Here is a 22,643-nt window from a genome sequence, read left to right on the forward strand (position 1 = left end):
TTGAAATGAACATATATCCTCATGCTTTTTTGCTCTTACTAACTTTTCTATTAGCTATGATCATGAAGGGCGTCTGACCAATGTAACACGTCCCACTGGAGTGGTAACTAGCCTTCATCGAGAAATGGAAAAGTCTATTACCATCGACATTGAGAATTCTAATCGGGATGACGATGTCACGGTCATCACAAATCTCTCCTCTGTGGAGGCTTCCTATACAGTTGTTCAAGGTACCAAAGCACACTTCTCAGCACATCTCCTAATCACACACACAACTTGAGAAAGCAATTAGCAAAAGATTCGTGTCGTTAGTACACTCATGAGCAGGGGAAAAACGCTTAAGGTTTGCAAGAAAAACTCCCATAAAGCTCATTCCTAAAATGACAGGTCTTCAGGACAGGTAAGAGACATTTCACAATCATGCTGTGTGTCAAATATGTATGGTCATTATCTGCTGGCGTAGGTTAGTCCTGCTGTTACCTCTTGGGTCAGGTTCACTTTACCCACTCGCATATTTCTCTGTGCTTCACAGCAGAATGGGTTCTGACTTCGGTGCCACAGAGCTGCAGTCTGACTGCTGAATGGTGGCTGCCTGGGGAGGGATCCTCGTAGAGAGAGAGGCTCGGGTAGCCTCCTACTATTAGAAATGAAATCTTCCGAATTTATACCCCACCATTAAATAAAATGTAGAAAAAATCAGGGCAGTGGATGTGCCACAGTTTGCGCTTCCGAGAACAGTGCTGCAGCCCCTGTAGGGTGGGAAAGATCAGCAACAAAGTGGTTAAATGTTTGTGTAGAGCTTTCCCGCACCACCCAGGCATTGTATCTGATGAAACCAAAATGGTCAGTTATCAAAGGTAGACTGAAAGGAATTTGGTGAGTGATGGGTTTTTTTGTAATTAAGATGTAATGTCACTGGAATAAGAGTATCATCACGGAACAATAGTCTCCTCCTGACATAAATGTCAGCATTTATAGACTATTGTACCGTGGCATGTCTGGTTACAAAGACTTTACTCCTCCTGTACCAGATGATTAATTATGTGGATGCTGTCCTTCTGTCAGACAAATATTGATGCTTTGGTGACAGTTGCACACCATAGCGCTCCATCCTGGCTGAGAATGGACTTGGCTGTGTCACACAGCTGGAAAACTGCACGGTCATAAAAGTACAAAATTATTTGTATAACTCTTCTCCACCAGCCAAAAGGGCGGGTGTGCACATCAGGCTAGTGCACTTCTGGTGGGGGGGCAGGAAGGCACCCCAAAGCAAAGGGCTTGTATTGCTGGAGCCTCACACCTGGAGGATTTAAAGCCAAACTGTAACTCTGTACAAAGCCTCTGCTTGGAGACAGTTTTTAAACAGAGGGAGAGAAAAAGAAGAGGCGCTTCCTTCTCCCCAGTCATGAAGAGTCCAGCAGTCTTTTTTTTTTTTTTTTATTCTTTTTGTCCTGGGGTTTCATGGTTTGTTGTTTATCCAGCAGTTCAGTTTTCAGGAGTTTTTGTTCATATTAGAAATCAATTACGTGGCTGAACACCTATCACTGTGCATTTTGATTCACAATTAAGACTAAAGGGAAAACATGACGAAATAAACGCAGTATCTCTCTGCAGGCTCACTGTTACACTACTGTTCTTTACATGAATCAGTAACATCTGTAATTTCACCATAGTACCACGTAAATGGTAATTGCAGGCTGACTTCATTTAACATCAACAGGAGTGCAATAAAAAACCAATCAAATTAAGCTATATGTTTTCTTTATGACTGGAGTAGCTGAATTATTTTCTTTTCGTTATTGCTGTAGATCAAGTGAGGAACAGCTACCAGCTCTGTAATAATGGTACTTTGAGAGTGATGTATGCCAATGGCATGAGCATTAGCTTTCACAGCGAACCTCATGTCCTGGCTGGGACTGTGACTCCCACCATAGGACGATGTAATATTTCTCTGCCAATGGAAAATGGTTTAAACTCAATTGAATGGCGTCTGAGGAAGGAACAGATTAAAGGCAAAGTGACTGTGTTTGGAAGGAAGCTCAGGGTAAGTAGAATCTGTCGTTACAATAATGATCTTCTGTGAGCAGAAAATTAATTTTCCAATTTGAAGGATGTCTTTTCAATTTTTACTTGTTAAAAGTGTACAACTCTGGGGTTGTCTTTGATATGACAATCTTTTCTTTATTTGCGAGGTCAGTTAACTGCATGGGATCATCTGCTGCAATCAGCTATAGAAGTTGCATTACTAAAACTATTCCAAAAGGGGTTGGTAAAAATACCTGGAGTCAGTCACTCTGTTTCTGAAGGTGGAGGAAAAAAAATTCCGACCGCTCACCATTTGTAAAAATGCTATGGTACACTTACCACAGTTAGTCCTGGGGAGCAAACACAATTACAGCTTGAGTGGTTACGTTCTGCTTCTGTAAAATCCCCCTACAGATTCATTGAGGCAGGCATATTGTGTTTATTCCCTTTCCCAAATGGCACGATTGGAAAATAATTGCCATAATTACAAAGTCATAAGCATAGGATGAGAGAGACACTCAGGTCATGTAATCTGTCCCCTGCCAAATTAACGATCTGCTGCAGCCGGTTTAATCCCATTCTGTGCTTAGCTGGCCTGTTTTTCACCCCTTAAGTATCTCAACTTTCACTGGCTGCTTCACAACATACAGGTTTGGGAGGGCTTCGAGATATTGGGCAGAAAACAAACGCAGCGCCCATCAAGTCCTGGCTCTTTTAATAATTCTTTCAATGTCGTTGGACATGAGATACAGTTCTGTGTGTTCAAGATGATATATTAAGTGCGATATCTCTAAACAATTATGTATTAGTACATTAAATTAGTTTACCAAAAAAATAGTAAAACTCGGATGTTAAATGTTGGTATTTTCCTATTGCTTAACATCTAATTCACAGTGTTGAATTAACAAGTCTTTCCTTATTCTCACAAATGCTCAAAATGTGCCTGTTGGGGAAAGGGGGAAGGTTAGACAAAAAATGGAATGAGATTAGCAGCTAATCCTTAATGACTAAATTTCATGGCTGTGTAATTGATTTTTGATGTGTTGACCTGCAGAAGTTGATTGTAAGTAGAAAATAGATCAGCTCTGCATTTTGACTAGGTGTTCAAAATAAAAATAAATAGGACCCTGAAATGAAATTGCTGTAATCCTAACTCTCAATACTAAAAATTTAATAGAGGTACTTGTGGTAATTAGCTGAAGTTAAACACGTCTTAGAGCTGAAACCTTGCCTGAGATGGGGTTTCTTGCATCATGTTTATGCAAATCAAAACACTGCTTTATCTAGCAACACCTCAACATTTAATTGTCTGGTGTTAGTTCCTGTAACAATAATCACATATCCATTTAGCTCTTTTAAATGAAAATCACTGTGAGATTATAACAGGTTGAGTGGACTGAAAATGAAATTTGAAAATGAGGGAGAAAGCATAGAATTTATTTGCATCTCATTTATTCTAATTCATCTTTATAAATTGTGTAGTGAATGAAATAGAGCGAGCGTGTTGGAACACTGGGGGGAGCAGGTGGCAGGCAGGGTCGGCCGTGGCAGCTGGGACGGCTGTGGCACGTAGTGGTAGAGACCGGGCGGCACTGCTGCAGAACTCGCGCAGCGCCGGGGCAACCAGCGAGAGAGCGTGCGGAGCCATCTCCTGAATCCCCAGTTCAGAATGGAGTATTACTGAAAGGGATTGTTACCATACGGGATTCACCTCCTACGAGTACTTACGGGAGCCCGTGCCCCTTTTTTTCAGGACTGAAAGGGGGCTATGAGAGAGATGGGGACAGATTTTTTAGCAGGGCCCGTTGCGATAGGCCAAGGGGTAACGGTTTTAACCGAAAAGAGGGTAGGTTGAGACTAGATATAAGGAAGAAATTTTTTACACTGAGGGTGGTGAAACACTGGCCCAGGTTGCCCAGAGAGGTGGCAGATGCCCCATCCCTGGCAACATCCAAGGTCAGGCTGGACTGGGCTCTGAGCAACCTGATCTCGTTGAAGATGTCCCTGCTCATTGCAGGGGGGTTGGACTAGATGACCTTTAAAGGTCCCTTCCAACCCAAACTATTCGATGATTCTATGATTCTTCAGGTAGTGCTGCTACCCGCGCCCCCAGCTCTGCTCATCCCTGCTGCAGGCACGGGGCAGCTGTACGTGTCGGCCTCTGCAAGCGTGCCTGGCCACGCTTCATTAAGCCAAGAAACAAAGACCTGCACTTCACCTTTGTGTTATCCCACTTACCGTCCACTACTATTTTATGCACCACACGCTCAGCATCTTGCAGTAGTTTCAGATAAAGTCTGGATAAGATACCCTTCTGAAGAGTTGTTGTTACAGCGCAGCGTCACGTAAGTGATTTTTGCTGCAAGACCTTTACCCAAGGCACAGAGCGCTCCTCCCTCCTGCCACTTGTTCAGCAGCAGCCACGGGAACACCAGATACACGTGTAGGTAGTGGAACAAAAGAGAAAGGGCTTGTTAGGTAATCTTCAGGCATGATACTTGTAATAGTGTTACTAGTTTTCCCAGGAAGAGTGGGAGTTAGTCATTCTGTTTGGGTTGCTATATAATTAATATGTCACTACAATTACACTCTCTGGTTTTTCTTATTTTTACGAATGAAAATTAAGTTACTGAATTATCCAAGCATGTGCTTCTTTGTTCTCCAAGTGATGTTTGTGTGTGTGCATAGCTCTTGTCTATGTAATCATTTAAAAAAAAAAAAAAGCCAAATACTTTAGTTTTCTATGGAAAAAATACTAATAACATTTATAATGCTTTTGAGAAAAGGCAGGATACCTGGTGTCAGACTTTCTTACGTGTAGTTTACGGTTACTGTAATGGAGGGAAGAAACTCCAGAAATACCAACTACTTTATGAAACTTCAGAAATTAAAACAAAACAAAACAAAACAAAACAAAAACAACCAAACCCCCAAAAGCCTAAAATTCAGTTGTAATCTTTCTGAAAGACTTTTTTTTTTTTCTTTTTAGAAAACCTGCCTGTGCTTAAGCCATTCGGAATCTTTCAGTCATTCACTAACCCTTTAATGTTACAGCAAAATGGTTTTGAGAAGTGAAAGCTCTCTTCTGCTTCCCCACAAGCTCTGTGAAGGAAAGGGTTTTGATATGTCTCTGTCATCAGGATTGATCCTACACTTACAAAACTGGAGTAACCAGTTGAGAAAGTACTGATGTTGAGTTTGGCTTCCCTGGCTTTGTTTCCATTACAGCGGGAGAGCAAAATATGATTTATTTTGCCAAGGTGTTTGAAAAAAAGTACCCTATCTTTTCATTGAATCATAGGAGAAGCTATTGCTGGGATAACCTTCGGGAAAACCTACAGAAAAGAGCTTTTTCTAATAATTGCCCACTGAGGAAATTCAAACTGTTAAAGAGCTACATTTTATTAACGGAAAAAATTAGGATAATGAGTGATAATTTGAAATAATTATTTCTTTACAAACACAAAATTGTATTAATTTTAAATTTGCTTTCTGTATAACTGAATTCCTACAGAGTTGGTTGGGATGGGAATTGGGTTTTACCCTTGCCAGTGAAAATATCTCAGAATAACTTTTATGTCCTCGAGAAAGGCTCAGGGTTAATTTACATATTGTTTGATGTGCAGTTTAATTTTGGATAAGAGAAAATGTTGCTTAATCAAAGCTACTGCAGCATATAAACTGAAGAACAAATTCCCAGAAACCGATGAATACTTCTTAAGTAGTCTTTGCTCTCAAATTATATCTAATTTAAAGACTTCTACTTTATTAATGATGCACCTACAATTAAATTACTTAAGAAGCTTCATCAGATTACAGCATTAGCCTGAATTCTGTGGCTTAGCCTCCACTGAATATATTTATATATCTCTCATTATAGCACTCCCACCGAAGCCTCTCCATTTGGCATACTTACACTCCTTTTGTTTCTGTTTTTCTCTTTTATTAAAAAGATAAAAATAAAAAATCTGGGACTGAAACATTTCATGCTGTACTTTGATTTGAAAATTGTAACTGAAAAAAATGGAAAAAAAAACCAGAAAAATATTTAACCTAATTATTTAGCACTTTTTTTTTTTTTCCTCAAAACTAGAAGTCCATCTTTCCCAGCCTGTATGATCAGGTTTTTTAATCAGAAGGAATTAAACCCATCCCAAGTGATCAGGTTGCTGCGGGATCTATTGAATATTTAGAAAGTAAATGAAGAAAACATTAAATGAATGAATTCATAAACAGGGTGTTGCAGCTACAGAACCTAAATGTCTTAACTTCAATGGAGACACAAAATTATAATTTATTCTATTGTTCTTGGAGTCACTGTAAGGAAAAAGGGTAAGAACTACTGATGGCAGAAGTAGAAAAATTACTTACATGCAAAATTATTTGCTTCTCTGCTAAAAACTAACACTCTGCAATTTAAGACCTGTTCTGACAATAAGGGAAGCCTTTCTCTGTAAGATTACAGCTCCCGTATTGCAGGGATATGGGAACTATCCCAGTAAAACACTCAGCGTGACGTATTTCAATATACCGAGAAGTAGAAAGCAAAAGCCAGTTAATAGGAAGAAATCCTACACTTTTCAAAAATGTGGGGAAACTGAGTTGTCCTTTGCGCGTGCTGCTTTCGCGCCGGAAATCCACAGAGGTGTAGTGCCCACTGCTGACTGAGTGCAGCCTTCTTTCATTCCATAGGTGCACGGAAGGAATTTACTGTCCATTGATTACGACCGGAACATACGCACAGAAAAAATCTATGATGATCACCGGAAATTTACACTGAGGATAATTTACGATCAACTAGGACGGCCGTTCCTTTGGCTGCCTAGCAGCGGCCTGGCTGCTGTCAACGTGTCTTATTTCTTCAACGGGCGCCTGGCTGGGCTGCAGCGTGGTGCCATGAGCGAGAGGACAGATATCGATAAGCAAGGCAGGATCGTGTCGCGCATGTTTGCAGATGGGAAAGTTTGGAGCTACACCTACCTAGAAAAAGTAGGTGATGTTGTTCTGCCTTCTGTCATTAGCGACAGAGACAAAGTACTATTCGGCTTCATTTTAAGCTCTCTACGTTACGCACACACACACAAATTATCTAAAATTTGGCATATTCCGGCTATTAAGAATCCCTTTGTACCTGGTCTCAACATTCCTTATTTTTCAATTAGTTAACTGAATTTGGCTACTTTTTAATGGGAAATACTTTTTTGTGGTTTCTGTCTTTTGTTATTTTCCTGAAAGCGATTAGGTTGCCAAATAATGGCATAAACTAACACAATGAATTGTGCTTAATAAGACCAAAAATACATGACTAAGCCTGACAGAAGGTTCAAGTAGAAACAGGTAATTCATCTCTAATCATTATTTATTAAATAAAAATGTGGTAATGTATTTTCACTTAGCCTAATTAAGACACTTTAATCACGGAAGTGTCTTAAATACTTCAAAACCGCATACTATTTTCCCTTTCTCTTCTTTGAATCTGCTGTTTTAAGCAAAGCAGAGGTGATGTTCTCTGCTTAGTTTCCCACGTTTCACAGTGATAGTTGTGAATTACAACTGCTGGCCGAAAGATAAATCAGGTCATTTATCTAACTCCTCTGCATCCCTAAAAAAAAAAAAAAGGGGGGGGGGGGGGATGGTAGCTAATAGTTTGCTAACCTACAATTCCTCTGGAGTGTCAGCATATTGATTTCCAAGTAGCAGATCCTCTCATTGGCAATCTGACAATATTCCTGAGCAGCTTTGTGCCCCTAACTGATGTATCTATGTCTCGCTCTATTCATTTAACATTAGTGCCTCTTCAGTAAGCTTTTCTTTTCTTTAATACGCTCGCAGAGGTCACGTGCTGAAAGATAGTAACTGTGTGTTAATTTTTTCCCCGTAGTCAATGGTGCTACTGCTTCAGAGTCAACGACAGTACATTTTCGAGTATGATTCCTCAGACCGACTTCATGCTGTTACTATGCCGAGCGTTGCTCGGCACAGCATGTCAACTCACACCTCTATTGGCTACATTAGAAATATTTATAATCCTCCTGAGAGCAATGCATCGGTGATTTTTGATTACAGTGACGACGGAAGGATTTTGAAAACATCATTTTTAGGTACTGGCCGACAAGTCTTCTACAAGTATGGAAAGCTATCCAAATTATCTGAAATTGTTTACGACAGCACTGCAGTTACTTTCGGGTATGATGAAACTACGGGTGTCCTAAAAATGGTCAATTTGCAAAGTGGAGGATTTTCTTGTACGATCCGCTATCGTAAAATCGGTCCTCTCGTTGACAAACAAATCTACAGATTCTCTGAAGAAGGTATGGTCAATGCAAGGTTCGACTATACATATCATGATAATAGCTTTCGAATCGCAAGCATCAAACCCATAATAAGTGAGACGCCTCTTCCAGTTGATCTTTACCGTTACGATGAGATTTCTGGCAAAGTAGAGCATTTTGGCAAATTTGGAGTTATTTATTATGATATAAATCAAATTATTACTACAGCAGTTATGACACTGAGTAAGCACTTTGATACTCATGGACGCATTAAAGAAGTTCAATATGAAATGTTCAGGTCCCTGATGTACTGGATGACCGTTCAATATGACAGCATGGGAAGGGTAACTAAAAGAGAACTGAAACTTGGTCCGTATGCCAACACAACCAAGTACACCTATGATTACGATGGAGATGGGCAACTGCAAAGCGTGGCAGTAAATGATAGGCCAACCTGGCGTTACAGTTACGATCTGAATGGAAACCTTCATCTCCTGAATCCTGGAAACAGTGTCAGATTGATGCCTCTGCGCTATGACCTGAGAGACAGGATTACGCGCTTAGGTGACGTACCCTACAAAATTGATGATGATGGATTCCTGTGTCAGCGAGGCTCAGATATATTTGAGTACAACTCCAAAGGACTCTTAACAAGAGCTTACAACAAAGCAAACGGGTGGAGTGTTCAGTACCGTTATGATGGACTCGGCCGAAGGGCTTCCTGTAAGACTAACCTGGGGCATCATCTACAGTACTTTTATGCAGATCTTCACAATCCAACACGGGTAACTCACGTCTACAACCATTCCAATTCAGAAATTACCTCTTTGTACTACGATCTGCAAGGCCACCTCTTTGCAATGGAGAGCAGCAGTGGGGAAGAATATTACGTCGCCTCTGATAACACAGGCACTCCATTAGCTGTGTTCAGCATCAACGGCCTCATGATCAAACAGCTTCAGTACACAGCATATGGGGAGATCTATTACGACTCTAACCCTGACTTCCAGCTGGTTATTGGGTTCCATGGAGGGCTGTATGATCCTTTAACCAAACTCGTCCATTTTACCCAAAGGGACTACGATGTCCTGGCTGGACGCTGGACATCTCCCGATTACACCATGTGGAAAAACATTGGTAAAGAACCCGCTCCTTTCAACCTGTACATGTTCAAGAGTAACAACCCGCTCAGCAATGAACTGGATCTAAAGAATTATGTAACAGGTGAGGCTTCATTACGTTTCTTATAAACAACACTACAGTTTGGAATTTGATTTGGGAAAGAAGTCAGACTTCTTACTAGCCACTTGCTGAATCCTCCCATCAAGGCTGGGCCATTTTCCCGTTTGTGCTATGAAACGGGTTGGCTGGTCCCGATTCTTTGGTACCCCTCCTCCCTGAATGAAGGGCGTTAAATGAGAAGCCACAATGAATTATGAGGGCAGGGGGGAATTTTGTCTAAATATTCAATTTCAGCACAGCCATAGTGCTCTTTCTATTGAACTAGTACTGTATGAAGGTGTATTCATTCTAATTTTATGTAAAGAAAAATGCAGTCACCTGCAAGGATCACTGGCAGGTTACTTGCAGAATCGGGAACCAGAACTGCTCAGCATCTCTTCCCTTCAGGGCTGCTGTCAAAATGAACTGCTGACTGAGCCCATAGGCACATTATGAATTAGCACCGAGAACGGATCTAATTAAACCTCTTTTCTCCCATTTAACTTTTAATATGCAAACAGTCTTTAGTCTTTAAAACAAATATCTTGATGTTTTTTAAAATTGCTACCTCCTGAAAGACTAAGAAATTTTAGGGAATGTGCAGAGCTGAGAAAGAGAAACAATAAAGTAGTTTTGATCGCATATGTTAGAATTGGGTAAAACTTGTAACCTCTTCTTAATTAGTATTAATTTTTCTCTTAGTAAGATCACACAGCACTTGAACTAGCTGCTGGCAATTTCTAAAAAGAAAGGTAATTAATATGTCTTCAGGAGAAGCTTTTTTCAGAATTGGATATGTAGTATACAATAATTAGAACAGTGATATCATTTTTAAAAAGGAGCTATCTTAATTTTAGCAGTACTTTGAATTTCAAGAAAAGTGTGCATTTCCTTCAAAGAAAATCATAGCAAGTTTCATTAGTCCGTTGGGGCCTGATCTTATGTGTAACACACCATAGGTTCTACTGAAGCTACTTTGCAATTTGAAATTAGTGTGATTTGCATCTGATAATGTGAAAATATTGGTAACTAAAATTACCTTGGGATCAAATTCTGTTGTCCTAAATTCAACACAGTTCCTATTTTCATCCACCACTGTTTGATTTAGATTTTCAGCATCATCTTACGATATATTGCCTCGTTCTGAAATGGCATTCATTTAATTTATCCATCCACTGGGTAAAATCTAGGAAGACATATTGCATTTTGATATAACACACACCTTGTGGTCTGTAAAAAATACTTCATTGGTGATTAAAATATTTGTTTCTGTATGAACTAAACAGATTATCTTGCACAAGAAGTGATTACGGTGGCACCTTGGTTGTCATAGTTTAAAAAAAAAAAAACAAAAACAAACAGAAAACAACAAAAAAATGCTTCCCCACCCCAATCCATTCTTACCGTTAACCCCTGACACTGCTTTATTCACAGGTTTTGCTGAAAAGGAATTCCTGTAGCAAGTGCAGTGCTGCAAAACACATTAGCTAAGCAAAATAGTAACTACTTTTGTATATAGGTCCTCCTGTTCTTTTGTGGAATTGGGGCAGCTGAAGTGAATTGTTCGGGACATACCATTATGCCCTAAAATAAATTGAAACCTTAAAAAGCAGCAGTAACCCTGTGCTGTCCAAAGCTAGAGGAGAGATGTGGTAGGCACTGTGTAATGGGAGATACATGCAAATATCCTCATAGAAGAAAGAGTATTCTACTATTTATTTTCGTGTCAGAATGGCTAAAAAACCACAACTTTTGCTGTCAAATGTCCACAACCAAAGAACGTTACACTTTTTATGATGTAACATTACCTCTGCTAAAAATCGTGGGAAAATGGACTTTGCGACAGCAGGCGGGTGCCGTGTTGTGGCTGAGGATGTGCCAGAGGTGTGTAGGTACAGGCGGGCGCTCAGCAGCAGGCAGAGCCCGCCGTGCTCCTGCCCACAGCGGGCGCTGCGCTCGGAGAGCTCTACACGCCACCAGCGACCCTTGCATCGAGAGTGCATTGCCACCGTCATGTCTCTTGTCGAACGCGGAGGTCGGCTCACACAAAGAAGTGGCAGTAGCGGCATCAGGAGCCACTGAAGGCCAATGAGGAGAGGAGGCCACTGCAAGAGACAGACTTTTAAACAAAAATGGTTGTGAACATGGGTCCAAATCAAAAGAGACGCGTCCATGCTCCCACACTGCGTTCTCATCTCCACGACAGCCAGAAAAGAGAAGCAAGAACAGAAATGTAAAATGGGGTCATGGGCTCCTTTTTTTTTTTTTTTTTTTTTTAAAAAAGACATCATTTTTATAACTGAAGTACATCATTTGTTCTTAAGACCTGCTGAGTGAGAATTACTGTTATTAATTTAGTTACTTAGCTTTTTCAACTAGTGCTGAAGACAGAGTTTTACAGGTCAAACCCAGAGCTGGAATGTCCCGAGGCTCACCCCAGAACTGAGCTGTGACTTTCCCATGCAGCTCCGACCTTTCTGTACTGGGCCTGGAGGGATGAGGAGGATATTCATGGTACCTAAATTTAGACGTCTGAATTACAAGTCTAGCTTCTCGCTGCATTTAATGGAGCCTCCCGAGACCCAGTGACAGCTAATAGAAATAGGACATAGAACAGAAGCCACATATTTTCCCAAAGGACTTTGCAGATGTTTTTAGGAGTACTAACCTAATAAAACATCATTTTGCAATACAGTTTATAGGTTAAAGTAGCCACACCAGGAGGTGTCAGAGGTGGAACAAGTGAAATGTTTGGATAATCCATGTGCTGTAAAGGAAAAAGAATAAAAGAGGTGGTATATCCCTGATGAACTATTTAGGGTAAATTTAAAGTAATATTTCCTGTGCGTGTTCATGGTGGATTACTACAATTCTGTAAAGTGCCACGCTGTAATATAAATTATGAGTTCCACTGCTACATGAAATTATGGAGGTCGAGGATGGATTTCCTAAATTTTTTTATTTCTTGTATTTATTACCCACATTTATTTCTCACTTGCCTGCTTACTTTTGATTTTTAGATGTCAAAAGCTGGTTGGTGATGTTTGGATTTCAGCTTAGCAACATTATACCTGGTTTCCCTAGAGCAAAAATGTACTTTGTGTCACCGCCATACGAGCTGTCTGAGAGTCAAGCATGTGAAAATGGACAGGTAGGCAGAAATACGAAGTTATTTTTCTTGACAAATTTGCCCCACTCCATGAATAGAACTGCTGGCTCTTCTGCAGTTACAGCAGGAGGCCGAGTGTTTATTTCCGTGTAAAATGAAGTGAGTATAGCTAGATTTTATACTAACGAACATACGCCTTTCTTGCCAGCCTTCGTTGTTGTCATAATTACAGTGTCATTAGTTTGTCTTTTATTGAGTTCTTCCTTGATTAACAAGTTGTAACTCGATTAACTTGATTAGCCATGACAAAGGGAGACTTCGTCAGCGTAATTTATCATCTGTTGTACCTTTGGTAAAACCATCCTAATAACGTACATGTTGCAATAAACTTAGGTCGGTACTTGCTGTACTGCTAAGAAATGGTTCTACTTCTTCACCCTGTAATAGGATTTCTCATCATTTTTTGTCTGATGCTTTTCATGGTTAGAGGCTTTGGTTTGCTACTCCAGTTACTCCAGTTAACTTCAGTTACAGCGTTCGTACTTACTTGTCAGGCTACGGGTGGTAAATGGTATATGCTTTTGACGTACCACAGAAATGATCATATAAACCTAACCATACCGCTTTCACAGGCTTCTAAGTCATTTGAGAGTCTAAATCCCCTCTTCAGAAATTGCTTTGGTATTTTCGAGCCCAAATTTCATCTGCTTTCAAGAAGGCTTACATTCATAAGTGTTTTAGTCATATGTACTGATTGAAATCTCTGGGCAAAAGTGTCCAGAAGTTAAGTGACATCTTTTAATAGATTGATTCTGTTTTGTTCTCCGCTCTGATTACAGTTGTGCTAGACTTGGGTCTTTCTTATTCTTGTAACGGACGTTATGTAATTTGCCAAAATTGAGATTTGTGGTACATATGCGCTACAAAGGGTGGTTAATGAGAAATGTTTTATTCGGTATTACTGATAGCAAAATAATTTGCCAAATGAGTATTTACCTGGTCCTGAACAGGATATACATAGCGGTGGGTAACTGAGGGTGGTCTTCCCATAGCGCAGAATTTTTCACTGCATGCCTTTCCTTTAAAAAAGCAAAGCAAAGATTAGTATCGGTCTTTGCAATGAGTATTGTCAGATCTATATCTTCTTTGGTGTTTCTTTTGTTTTGTTTTGCTCTCCCCAGCTAATTACAGGAGTTCAGCAGACGACAGAAAGACACAACCAAGCTTTCATGGCTCTTGAGGGGCAGGTGATATCTAAAAGATTACATGCCAATATTAGAGAAAAAGCAGGTCACTGGTTCGCGACAACCACTCCTATCATTGGGAAAGGAATCATGTTTGCTGTGAAGGAAGGCCGTGTAACCACTGGCATTTCCAGCATAGCCACAGACGATAGCAGAAAGATTGCCTCTGTCCTTAACAGTGCTCACTACCTGGAAAAAATGCACTACAGCATCGAGGGGAAGGATACCCATTACTTTGTCAAGATAGGCTCGGCTGACAGCGACCTCGTCACCCTCGCCATGACCAGCGGGCGGAAGGTCCTGGAGAGCGGCGTCAACGTCACCGTCTCCCAGCCCACTCTCCTCGTCAATGGGAGGACTCGAAGGTTTACCAATATTGAGTTTCAGTATTCCACCCTGCTGATCAACATCCGCTACGGGCTGAGCCCCGACACGCTGGACGAGGAGAAGGCGAGAGTGTTAGACCAGGCTCGGCAGCGAGCCCTGGGCTCGGCCTGGGCCAAAGAGCAGCAGAAGGCACGGGATGGCCGAGAGGGCAGCCGCGTATGGACAGACGGAGAGAAGCAGCAGCTTCTGAACACGGGAAGGGTTCAAGGTTACGAGGGCTATTATGTCCTGCCTGTGGAGCAGTACCCAGAGCTAGCAGACAGTAGCAGCAACATCCAGTTTTTAAGACAGAATGAAATGGGAAAGAGGTAACAAATTAACCTGCTGTCATCCTTGGCTGGATGAATCAGTAGTCGTAACTGTTATCTCCTCTCCTAAGGAGATGAAGACCTAAATGGGGGCACTAGGCTGAGCTACTTTGGGATAGTAAGTGGCAAAAAAGCTCATATTTTTTGAGTTAAATGCTACTGTTCAAGTGATTAAAAACCACATCCTGAAGTGGACTAAAGCCAGACTGAAAACTCTAACCTTACAAATTAAAAAGTACCCCTGAAATATTACCCACTTGTTCTGGGTCTAAAGAAAAACAAAAAGAAGGCCTCGTATTGTATTACCTCACTCCATTCACACGTGAGCAAACTAAGAAATCCAAGTGGGCCACTTTCACTAACCAGCTGATGAAACACAGATGATTCAGACTGCTTGTTTGATAAATATCCAAGAGGTTTTCATTTAAAGCAAAATACAGGTGCATTTAAAACATGACTTTGGGGTGATTTGTGTGTAGCAACTGGAGGACAATGAGAATGCAAGTGAGAGCGCACTGGAAATAGTAAAGAAAAATATATTTAAAAGTAACAAAACCACACTTGCACTCTGACCCTCCACTTGTCTGGCCTGAGGCTTAACTCATTCAAAGAGGGCAGAGTGTAGAGTTACATTCAAAATGGTGGCTATAAATCACTACAAATAAATTTCATACTCTGTTTGTCTTTGAAGATTTCCATTGTGGACAGTATAACACAGTTACAGGGTGTAGTCTGTTTAGATTCAGTAGTTTGTTGGTATCAGTTCCAGTAGAGCTGTGGGCATTGTGTTACACTATTGCAAATGGGCACCACGTCAGATCACCCTGTACATACATCAGCCAGAAGGCACAATCACTGTTTCAGATTTAAAAATTATTAGTGTGTTTGTTTGGTCGAGAAACTGAGACAATCACATTACGGTCACCACAAAAAAAAAAAAGAAAAAAAAGTCTAATAAGAACTTTGGTACAAGAACTTTTTTGTAATATACATGTATGAATTGTTCATTGAGTTTTTATATTAATTTTAATTTGCTGCTAAGCAAAGACTAGAGACAGGCAAAGATAATTTATGGCAAAGTGTTTAAATTGTTTATACATAAATAAAGTCTCTAAAACTCCTGTGAATTACTTGTCTTCCATTGTGAAATTTTTTTTAAATGAAAAAAATGTCAGCGTCTCACTGTCACCTAATGCACACAGCATCTTATATGTCGAAATGACGTGCTGGTTTTGTACCGTGGATTCTACAGAGGGGTCTCAGGGTAAGCAGCGTCCTACATACACATCACCCAAAACCCTGTTTAGGACACAGCAGCACATCGGTAAATGCTCTAGAAATTCCCTGTCCGCACCTCACGACTACCAACCCTCAAACTGCCGTGTTTCACTCCCGGAATTAGTTTAATTGCACTAATGTAACTTCCAAACAGTTTGAAAATGCAGTAACACAATATTAAATGGAACACGGGAGGCCGTGCTGTGAGCCAGGAAGTCTCCGTGAAATCTGTCTTCTCTGGGAGATATTGCTTATTTCTACCACATTTAAAAATTGGAGGTAAGATCAAAGACCCTCTCCTAAGCAAACAGTCACTCCCGAGGATGTTAAAAGGGAACCATCCGTCAGCCACAGCCCCGCTGCTTTTATCTCCTCTGAGTATGTAGCCAGGGAGCTCTACTTAATTTTGAGAACAGTTTTGCTTTTGGGGTTGCAAATGAGGCTTTTAATGATTCATGATATCGACAGAGATGCTCGAGTTGATTACGGGCATTAATTCACTCCAGGACATTTTTAAAGCAGAACAGTTCAGTGACTGTGTTGTATAACACCTGCAGCGTTCAGAAAGTGCCTCTCATTTTTGCTGTGCAAACAAGAGCCATCCCCTTCCGACCGGAGCGTCACAGCTCTGTGCTTGCCCTGCGTGGTGCGCGCACTGGAACCCCGAGCCCTGTTACTCACCCTCTGAAGGACGAGTCTGGGTGCTTTTCAGATTAAGTCCGATATATCCATCGCTGCAGGTGCTTTTCTGTGCTGGTGGACTTGTAAGTGCTGTTACCGTACGGACTGTTCTTTACTAAGGGAACCCTCTCCAAGAAGTATTGTTAATTTTTTTAACGGAGGCCTAAAACATGAAATCACAAGGTGGAGACCCTTTTCGTTATCACGGTTTTTCTGGATTACCCTTGCCCTGTACTGGTAAGCTTCCTAGGGCGTTCTTTGGAATGGAATTTTTCTTGCTGTGGAGAGGGTTGAAATGAGAACCTGTTGCACAGTCCCCGATGTCCTTTATTCTGTTACCATTCTCCTAAAGCTAAAACTCTTCTGAATTTGAGATTCTGCTACTGCAAAAAGAAACTTAGTTAAACTAAAAGTGAAGTACCCTTTTTAATATCGGTTGCTATGGGAGGAGATGTAGCAGATTGGCAGAGGACATACTCCCTACCCGGCTCCTTTGCCCGTGACATGTACATTATCAGGATGTTCTTAAACAGCTTTTCCAGGAGCTCCAGTCACACCAGCTAACTGCTCACCAGAGACCGGGGCTCTCTGTGGGTTCCAAACTCCTTAGCCCAGCTCCTGTGGAAAGCCCCAGCGGTACACCTCAGCTCTTAAATCCAACGAACTCTTGTGGTAGACGTGACCGAGGTGTTCCCAACCTTACCGCTCTGCCACTGCGCTGTCGTCGTGTTTCCATACAGACTCCCCGACGCCCTTAGCAGCGTAGTTACGTGGCAAACTCTCCCAGCCTGTCCTCTTGCCAGGTAAACCATAGTTTGTCCAGTTACTTAGAAAACCCTTGTGTGGTGCATCAAGGCCACTGGAAGAATTACTGGTTTTTGTAATTATGACAAAGCGCTAGATGCTCTCACATCTGGAAAAACCGCTGAATTTTAGAGGCCATAGTAAAGAGCTTTTCATGTAAAGAACGGGGGAGATAACTGGACTGGTGTGGCCGTGGCCATCCACTTACTGCCTCCTCTCCTGTGGTCCCACCTGAGTTTCCCCTGTTTCTTGAGGTATCTTTTTCTCCCTTTTCCTTTCTACAACCCTCCCTTTCCTCACTCCCCTCAAATCGGTATCTCCTGTTCCTCTCAAAGCTCTCGCTTTTCCTCTCTCCTCCTTGCAAAACTTGTCCATACGGGACAGGTGATTAACCTAAAGCAACGCCAAGGAGACATGAACTGGGATCCTTCTTATGGGAGAGTAGTTAAGTGGTGGCTTTAACAGTGACGTTGTGGCTGTGTCCCCAAGAGCGTTGCGACCAGGAGAGGCCGCGGGCAGCCATGTAAGCTCTCCTCGCTGTGGGAAGGCACGGTGTGTGAGCCCAGGCCAGCCCAAGAGCTGCGAACGTAGGTTTGCCCTTCTAACTCGCTCCGGCGTAAACTGGGATAGCTGCAGAGCCAACACAAACCCAAGAACAGGCTTCTGTTTGAAGCTAAAACCAGATGGAGAATCAGCATTACAGTATGTTTCTTTTTTTTTCATTCTGTAGCTGAAGGAGTTTGGTATTTATAACTTTGCATTTCAGCTTGAAAAACTCCTGACTTAGCCCAAAGCCTGCGACTTGGTTCGGCGTAGGCGCGTGTCTCAGCACACCCTGCTCCTCGCCACCGCTGGTGTTCTGCCTCTGGAGGTTGCACTCCATGGCATTGTGGCCGCATGATGGCAGTTCCGCCCATGAGACGCTCGGAGGCACCGGCCTTTGCCTCTTGCGCTGCCTCACCCGCGGCAGTCCCCCAGCAGTGCCTTCCTCCATGGCCACGGAGTGTCCCACCAACAGAAGCTCTTCCTAAACCTGGGCCAGACCAAAGGGTCCATGGCACTCTCCTGGGAACGAATGTGGGGAAGGAAACATTTACACACTTTTTTTTCCTTTGCTGGCTCACACACACACACACACACGGCTCTGAGAATGCGCAGAGCCAGTGTGAAACCTGCGTGGGAGCCTGGATCTGGCAGTGTTAGTTTTCACCTCCCACCCCTTGGGTAATGAGCCTCTCAGAAGTTTCCTGACAGAAAGGAATGTGCCAACAGCATTCTGCCTCTGTAATATTACCTGGCAAGTCCCTGATCCTCATGTAGCCCAGGCTCATCGCTGCTGTAAGAGCAGATGAGCTAGATATCCCTCATCTGCCCTCGACGTGACCGTAGCACCTCCTCCTAAGGCTCTCTCATGCTTGTTGGTCAAGGGATTCTTGTGCAAACGAGCATCAGCCTTCCCAGGAATCCAAGAAAACCACATCAGAACCGAGTGCCATTGAATAATGTGCATCAACTGCTTTGTGCTATGATGTCTGTCAGGTTGACCCTTTTGTCAGCAGTCTTGCGAACAGTGATGATCGAACATGAGAAAGTGTTTGGCATTCATCTTTGAGGCTACAGCCCCAGGAAACTCAAAAGGTAAAGTTTCTGTCACCCTGTTGTACTGCCCTGTGTTCATCTGGTGATTTTGCATGACCACCACATGTTAAGGTCAGTCATATAGTCAGGTGGCCTTTATTTTAACTGTGCACGTGTTCAAAGGTGAGATTAGGGACACGATTGAGTGGTGGTTTTGGCAGTGTCAGGTTGATGGCTGGACTCAATGGTCTCAAAGGTCCCTTCCAACCTAGACAGTTCTATGATTCTACCTTACCTTACAAACTAAGGTGGGATGGCCTTACAAGTCCTACACCATCCAAAGGTTAAGCACAAGGCCCTTAACCTCAGGAAATACAGATTTCATCTGGAAGACAAGACCTTCTATAGCTAGAATTTTTTCTCCAAAGAGGAACTAAGAGTAGACATCCCTGGGCAATTCTGAATGTGGGAACGGGGCTTTACTATCCAGATGTAGAGGGTAACAGTCTCCCTGGCGTTAGCTGAGCAGGGCGATGAAGAGGGACCGGGATCTCGCTGCCTCTGAGCTCTTCTGCCAACAAGGAAAGTTCCTTCCCAACCTCTTCAGGTACAGCCTGCAGCATAAAGGTTTCTTATTTACAAGGATTACTTAGTTTAAGCCTTACTCATTGCATTTGAAATGTGCCGCTCCTCTGGAATCAAACTCACTGCTCCACCTCAGGGGCACCCAGTGCCGAGAGCTCATATTTAACACAGAGTCATCATCCACCACAGTACAGTTGCTGAGGCAGCTGTAAAAGACGTTTTACTCACCAGATCTCTGAATTAGCAGAGAACTTACAGCCTTACAGTGGCTTTCAGCCCATGGAAAATAGTGCGGGAGCGCTGGCTCTCGCAGGGGCTCCACTGGGCAGAGGCTGTCCAGGAGGCTCTGGTGTTGGTAGGTACCAGTACACGTACATTACACGCCGTAACCACTTGTTTAGGTCCATAATATCTAAAGAATTCTCTCTCCCTTGCCACGTGTGTCTGTCATCTCCCTAATAAACATAGTTTTATGCAATGCTTGAACATGACCAAGAGCTCTGGAAAGGCGAACACTATTGCCAGTGTCAAAGCACAAACTCCCCTGTGTTCATAAAGCCTTTTCTGCTTCTGCCCAACCCAACGCAGCAGCACTGGGCAGATCTGGAGTCACAGTCACAAACTGTCTGCGTCTACACCAACACCTGATGGGTGATCACCTGAGAAGAAGAAGTGGTATTTAACAAGCAGCCGATGCTGGGTCACACGACAGCCATCACAACACGCACACGACAGCCATCACAACACGCTTTGCAGCGCCCTCACAGCTGGACCCATCACACTAATGCGCTGTTGGTCATTTTAATCTCCGCTGACCAAGAGCTGCCTATGTAAGCTCAGCATCCCCACCACCACCACAAATAAATAAAACCTGAGAGGTGGAAGCACGGGCGTGATGTGCCCGGGTACCCAAGCCCGGCGTTCAGCCAGATGACCCTGGCAAGGAGACAGCCTGGCAGAGCGGGCAGGGACTTGACCCTGCTGGCCTCTCCCACGCAATGTTTGGGTGGCCACCTGCGAGCACCCTGCACGCTGCGGGCCGGCCACCCTCTGCGGCCACCAGCCCCAGGAGCCACTTCTTAACCTGGGGAAGGTGGGGTTTGCATCGAGACAAGCGTCAGCGCCCCCGTAGACGCCTTGTGCCCACCCCTCTGCTTCAGCTCACCTGCGGCTCAGCCGGTGCCACCAGCCCTGCCCAGGCTTACCCGCACCTCCTGCGGCAGCAGAGGGTGTTCCTCCTTCCAGACGTTCTGCAGTAGCTCTTGAAAATGTGTATCTAACCTCACAGGTTAGGTTCTCCCGTATTTCCTTGCTTGTTAAAATATTTGTGTGGCATCTTACCCTCTACCAAGGATTTAATGCTTCTGGGGTTAGAGTCATGCTCCTTCTGTGGTGCTTCTGAGCTGAGGAAGAAAAAAAAAAAAACGAGTAACAAAGTAAAATGTGGTAAAAACACCATGGGAGAGAGCTGTGTGCCAATTTTCAGAGAGAAGCAAGTGAACGCAGCCAATTTATAAATCCTCAGCAAATAGGATTTACAATGGAAGTGGCAGTTAAGCCATCCTGAGTACAGGAGGTGGCAGGCAGCATACTGTAACGCTGTCCGAGCTGTGTTACAGCAGCTCAACAGCATTGCTATTGGAAAAATTATATTTACAGGAGTTTTACATCTTTAGATGACAGCTTCTGGCAGGCTTTAGTCTAATTTTGTGGTTGTGTATAGAAAGAAAATCTGCCAGCGGAACTGTGCTGGCTGTACTACTGCCTCTCCTGCTAAAGCCCAGGCCTGTGACTGCTTCAAATACCCCTCCCTCCCCAAACTTCATTAACTGAAGCAATCATGTAAACAAAAGTAAGATATTGGGACACATTAGTCAGTGCTATAAATCAGTAATCCAACTGTCTCATTTCTAGTGGTCAGCAATAGTCAATCACTCGATAGATTGTTTCATCTGTCAAAAGTTCTTCCTAGAGATAAAAATGAGATTCCTGTTTGCCTCTGTGGGCTGTAGCGATCTTTTTGAAGATCTCCCCATCTCAATGCCTCGCTGTGCGCCCGGGTAGGGAAAGCAGGCCATGAAGAAGCCTGTGACAAAGCATCTGAGAGGGGAGTTTTCACACCTGACACAGCACAGGGCCCTTATTAAAGCAGAAGGGGTGGTGTGGGGAGGCTGACGGAGGGCCTGGAGCCCAGCTCCTTTCTTCAGGTTTCACAGAGTCACAGGACGGGTGAGGTTAACCCGCTGTTAAGAACCACGTCCAGCAGGGTTTTGAATATCCTTACGGACGGAGACTACAACCTCTCTGGGCAACCTGTGACTGCTCAGTCACCCCCACAGTAATGATTTCTTATGTTTAACCAGAATTTTGTGTATTTCTACTTGTGCCTGTTGCCCCTTGTCCCGTCACTGGGCACCACTGAGATGACCCTGGCTCCCTCATCATTACTCCTCCCTTCAGATATTCATACACACTGATGTGATCCGCCTGGAGCCACCTCCTCTCCACGCTGAGCAGCCCCAGCTCCCTCAGCCTCCCTGCCTGCGTCAGATGTTCCAGTCCCTTCATCATCTTCATGGCCCTTTGCTGGACTCTCTCCAGTTTGTCCACATCTGTCTTGTGCAGAGCCACCCAGAACCAGACCCAGCACTCCAGGCCTGTCTCACCAGTGCCGAGCAGAGGGGAAGGATCTCCTCCTCACGCTGCCAGTGATGCTCTGCCTAATCCAACTCAAGATGCTGTTGGTCCGCTTTGCCGCAAAGGCACGTTGTTGGCTCATGGTCCACTTGTTGTCCCCCAGGTCCTTTCCTGGAATACTGCTGTCCAGCTGGGTGGCCCCCAGCTTGTTCTGGTGCTTGGGGCTGTTCTTCCCCAGGTGCAGGACTCTGCACTTCCCTTCGCTGAACTTCATGAGGTTCCTGTCAGCCCCTTTCTCCAGCCTGTCCCCCTGGATGGCAGAAGACCCTCTGGTTTATCAGCCACTCTGCCCAGAACCTCCCCCAGTTGCCACGACCCTTCAACAATAGCAGGGAATGGCTTGGCAGTGTCATCGGCCACCTCCCCCAGCTCTCCTGGGTGCAGCCCAGCAAGTGCCGGGGACTTGTCCATGTCCCATTTGTTGCTCCCTTACCTGATCCTGCTCCACCGAAGG

At 43.4% G+C, this 22,643-nt stretch overlaps 1 protein-coding gene across 6 annotated transcripts in view; it reads left to right on the forward strand.

The window, feature by feature from the left end:
• The window catches only part of TENM2 (teneurin transmembrane protein 2), a gene marked incomplete at its 5' end in the record, with an annotated part of 543,931 nt that extends 528,238 nt beyond the window's left edge, over nt 1-15,693 (forward strand). For all 6 annotated transcript variants that reach the window (XM_082489861.1, XM_082489862.1, XM_082489863.1 and 3 more), the window contains 6 exons: nt 55-230; nt 1,809-2,044; nt 6,718-7,014; nt 7,907-9,521; nt 12,539-12,669; nt 13,809-15,693. In XM_082489861.1, coding sequence (XP_082345987.1) covers nt 55-230; nt 1,809-2,044; nt 6,718-7,014; nt 7,907-9,521; nt 12,539-12,669; nt 13,809-14,570 — 3,217 coding nt within the window. In that variant the 3' untranslated portion in view covers nt 14,571-15,693. The remainder of the gene's footprint in view (nt 1-54; nt 231-1,808; nt 2,045-6,717; nt 7,015-7,906; nt 9,522-12,538; nt 12,670-13,808) is intronic.
• Nucleotides 15,694-22,643: the final 6,950 nt, after the last annotated feature.

The sequence above is a fragment of the Vanellus vanellus genome (genome assembly GCF_965231255.1).
Source record: "Vanellus vanellus genome assembly, chromosome: 13".
Lineage (NCBI taxonomy): Eukaryota > Metazoa > Chordata > Aves > Charadriiformes > Charadriidae > Vanellus > Vanellus vanellus.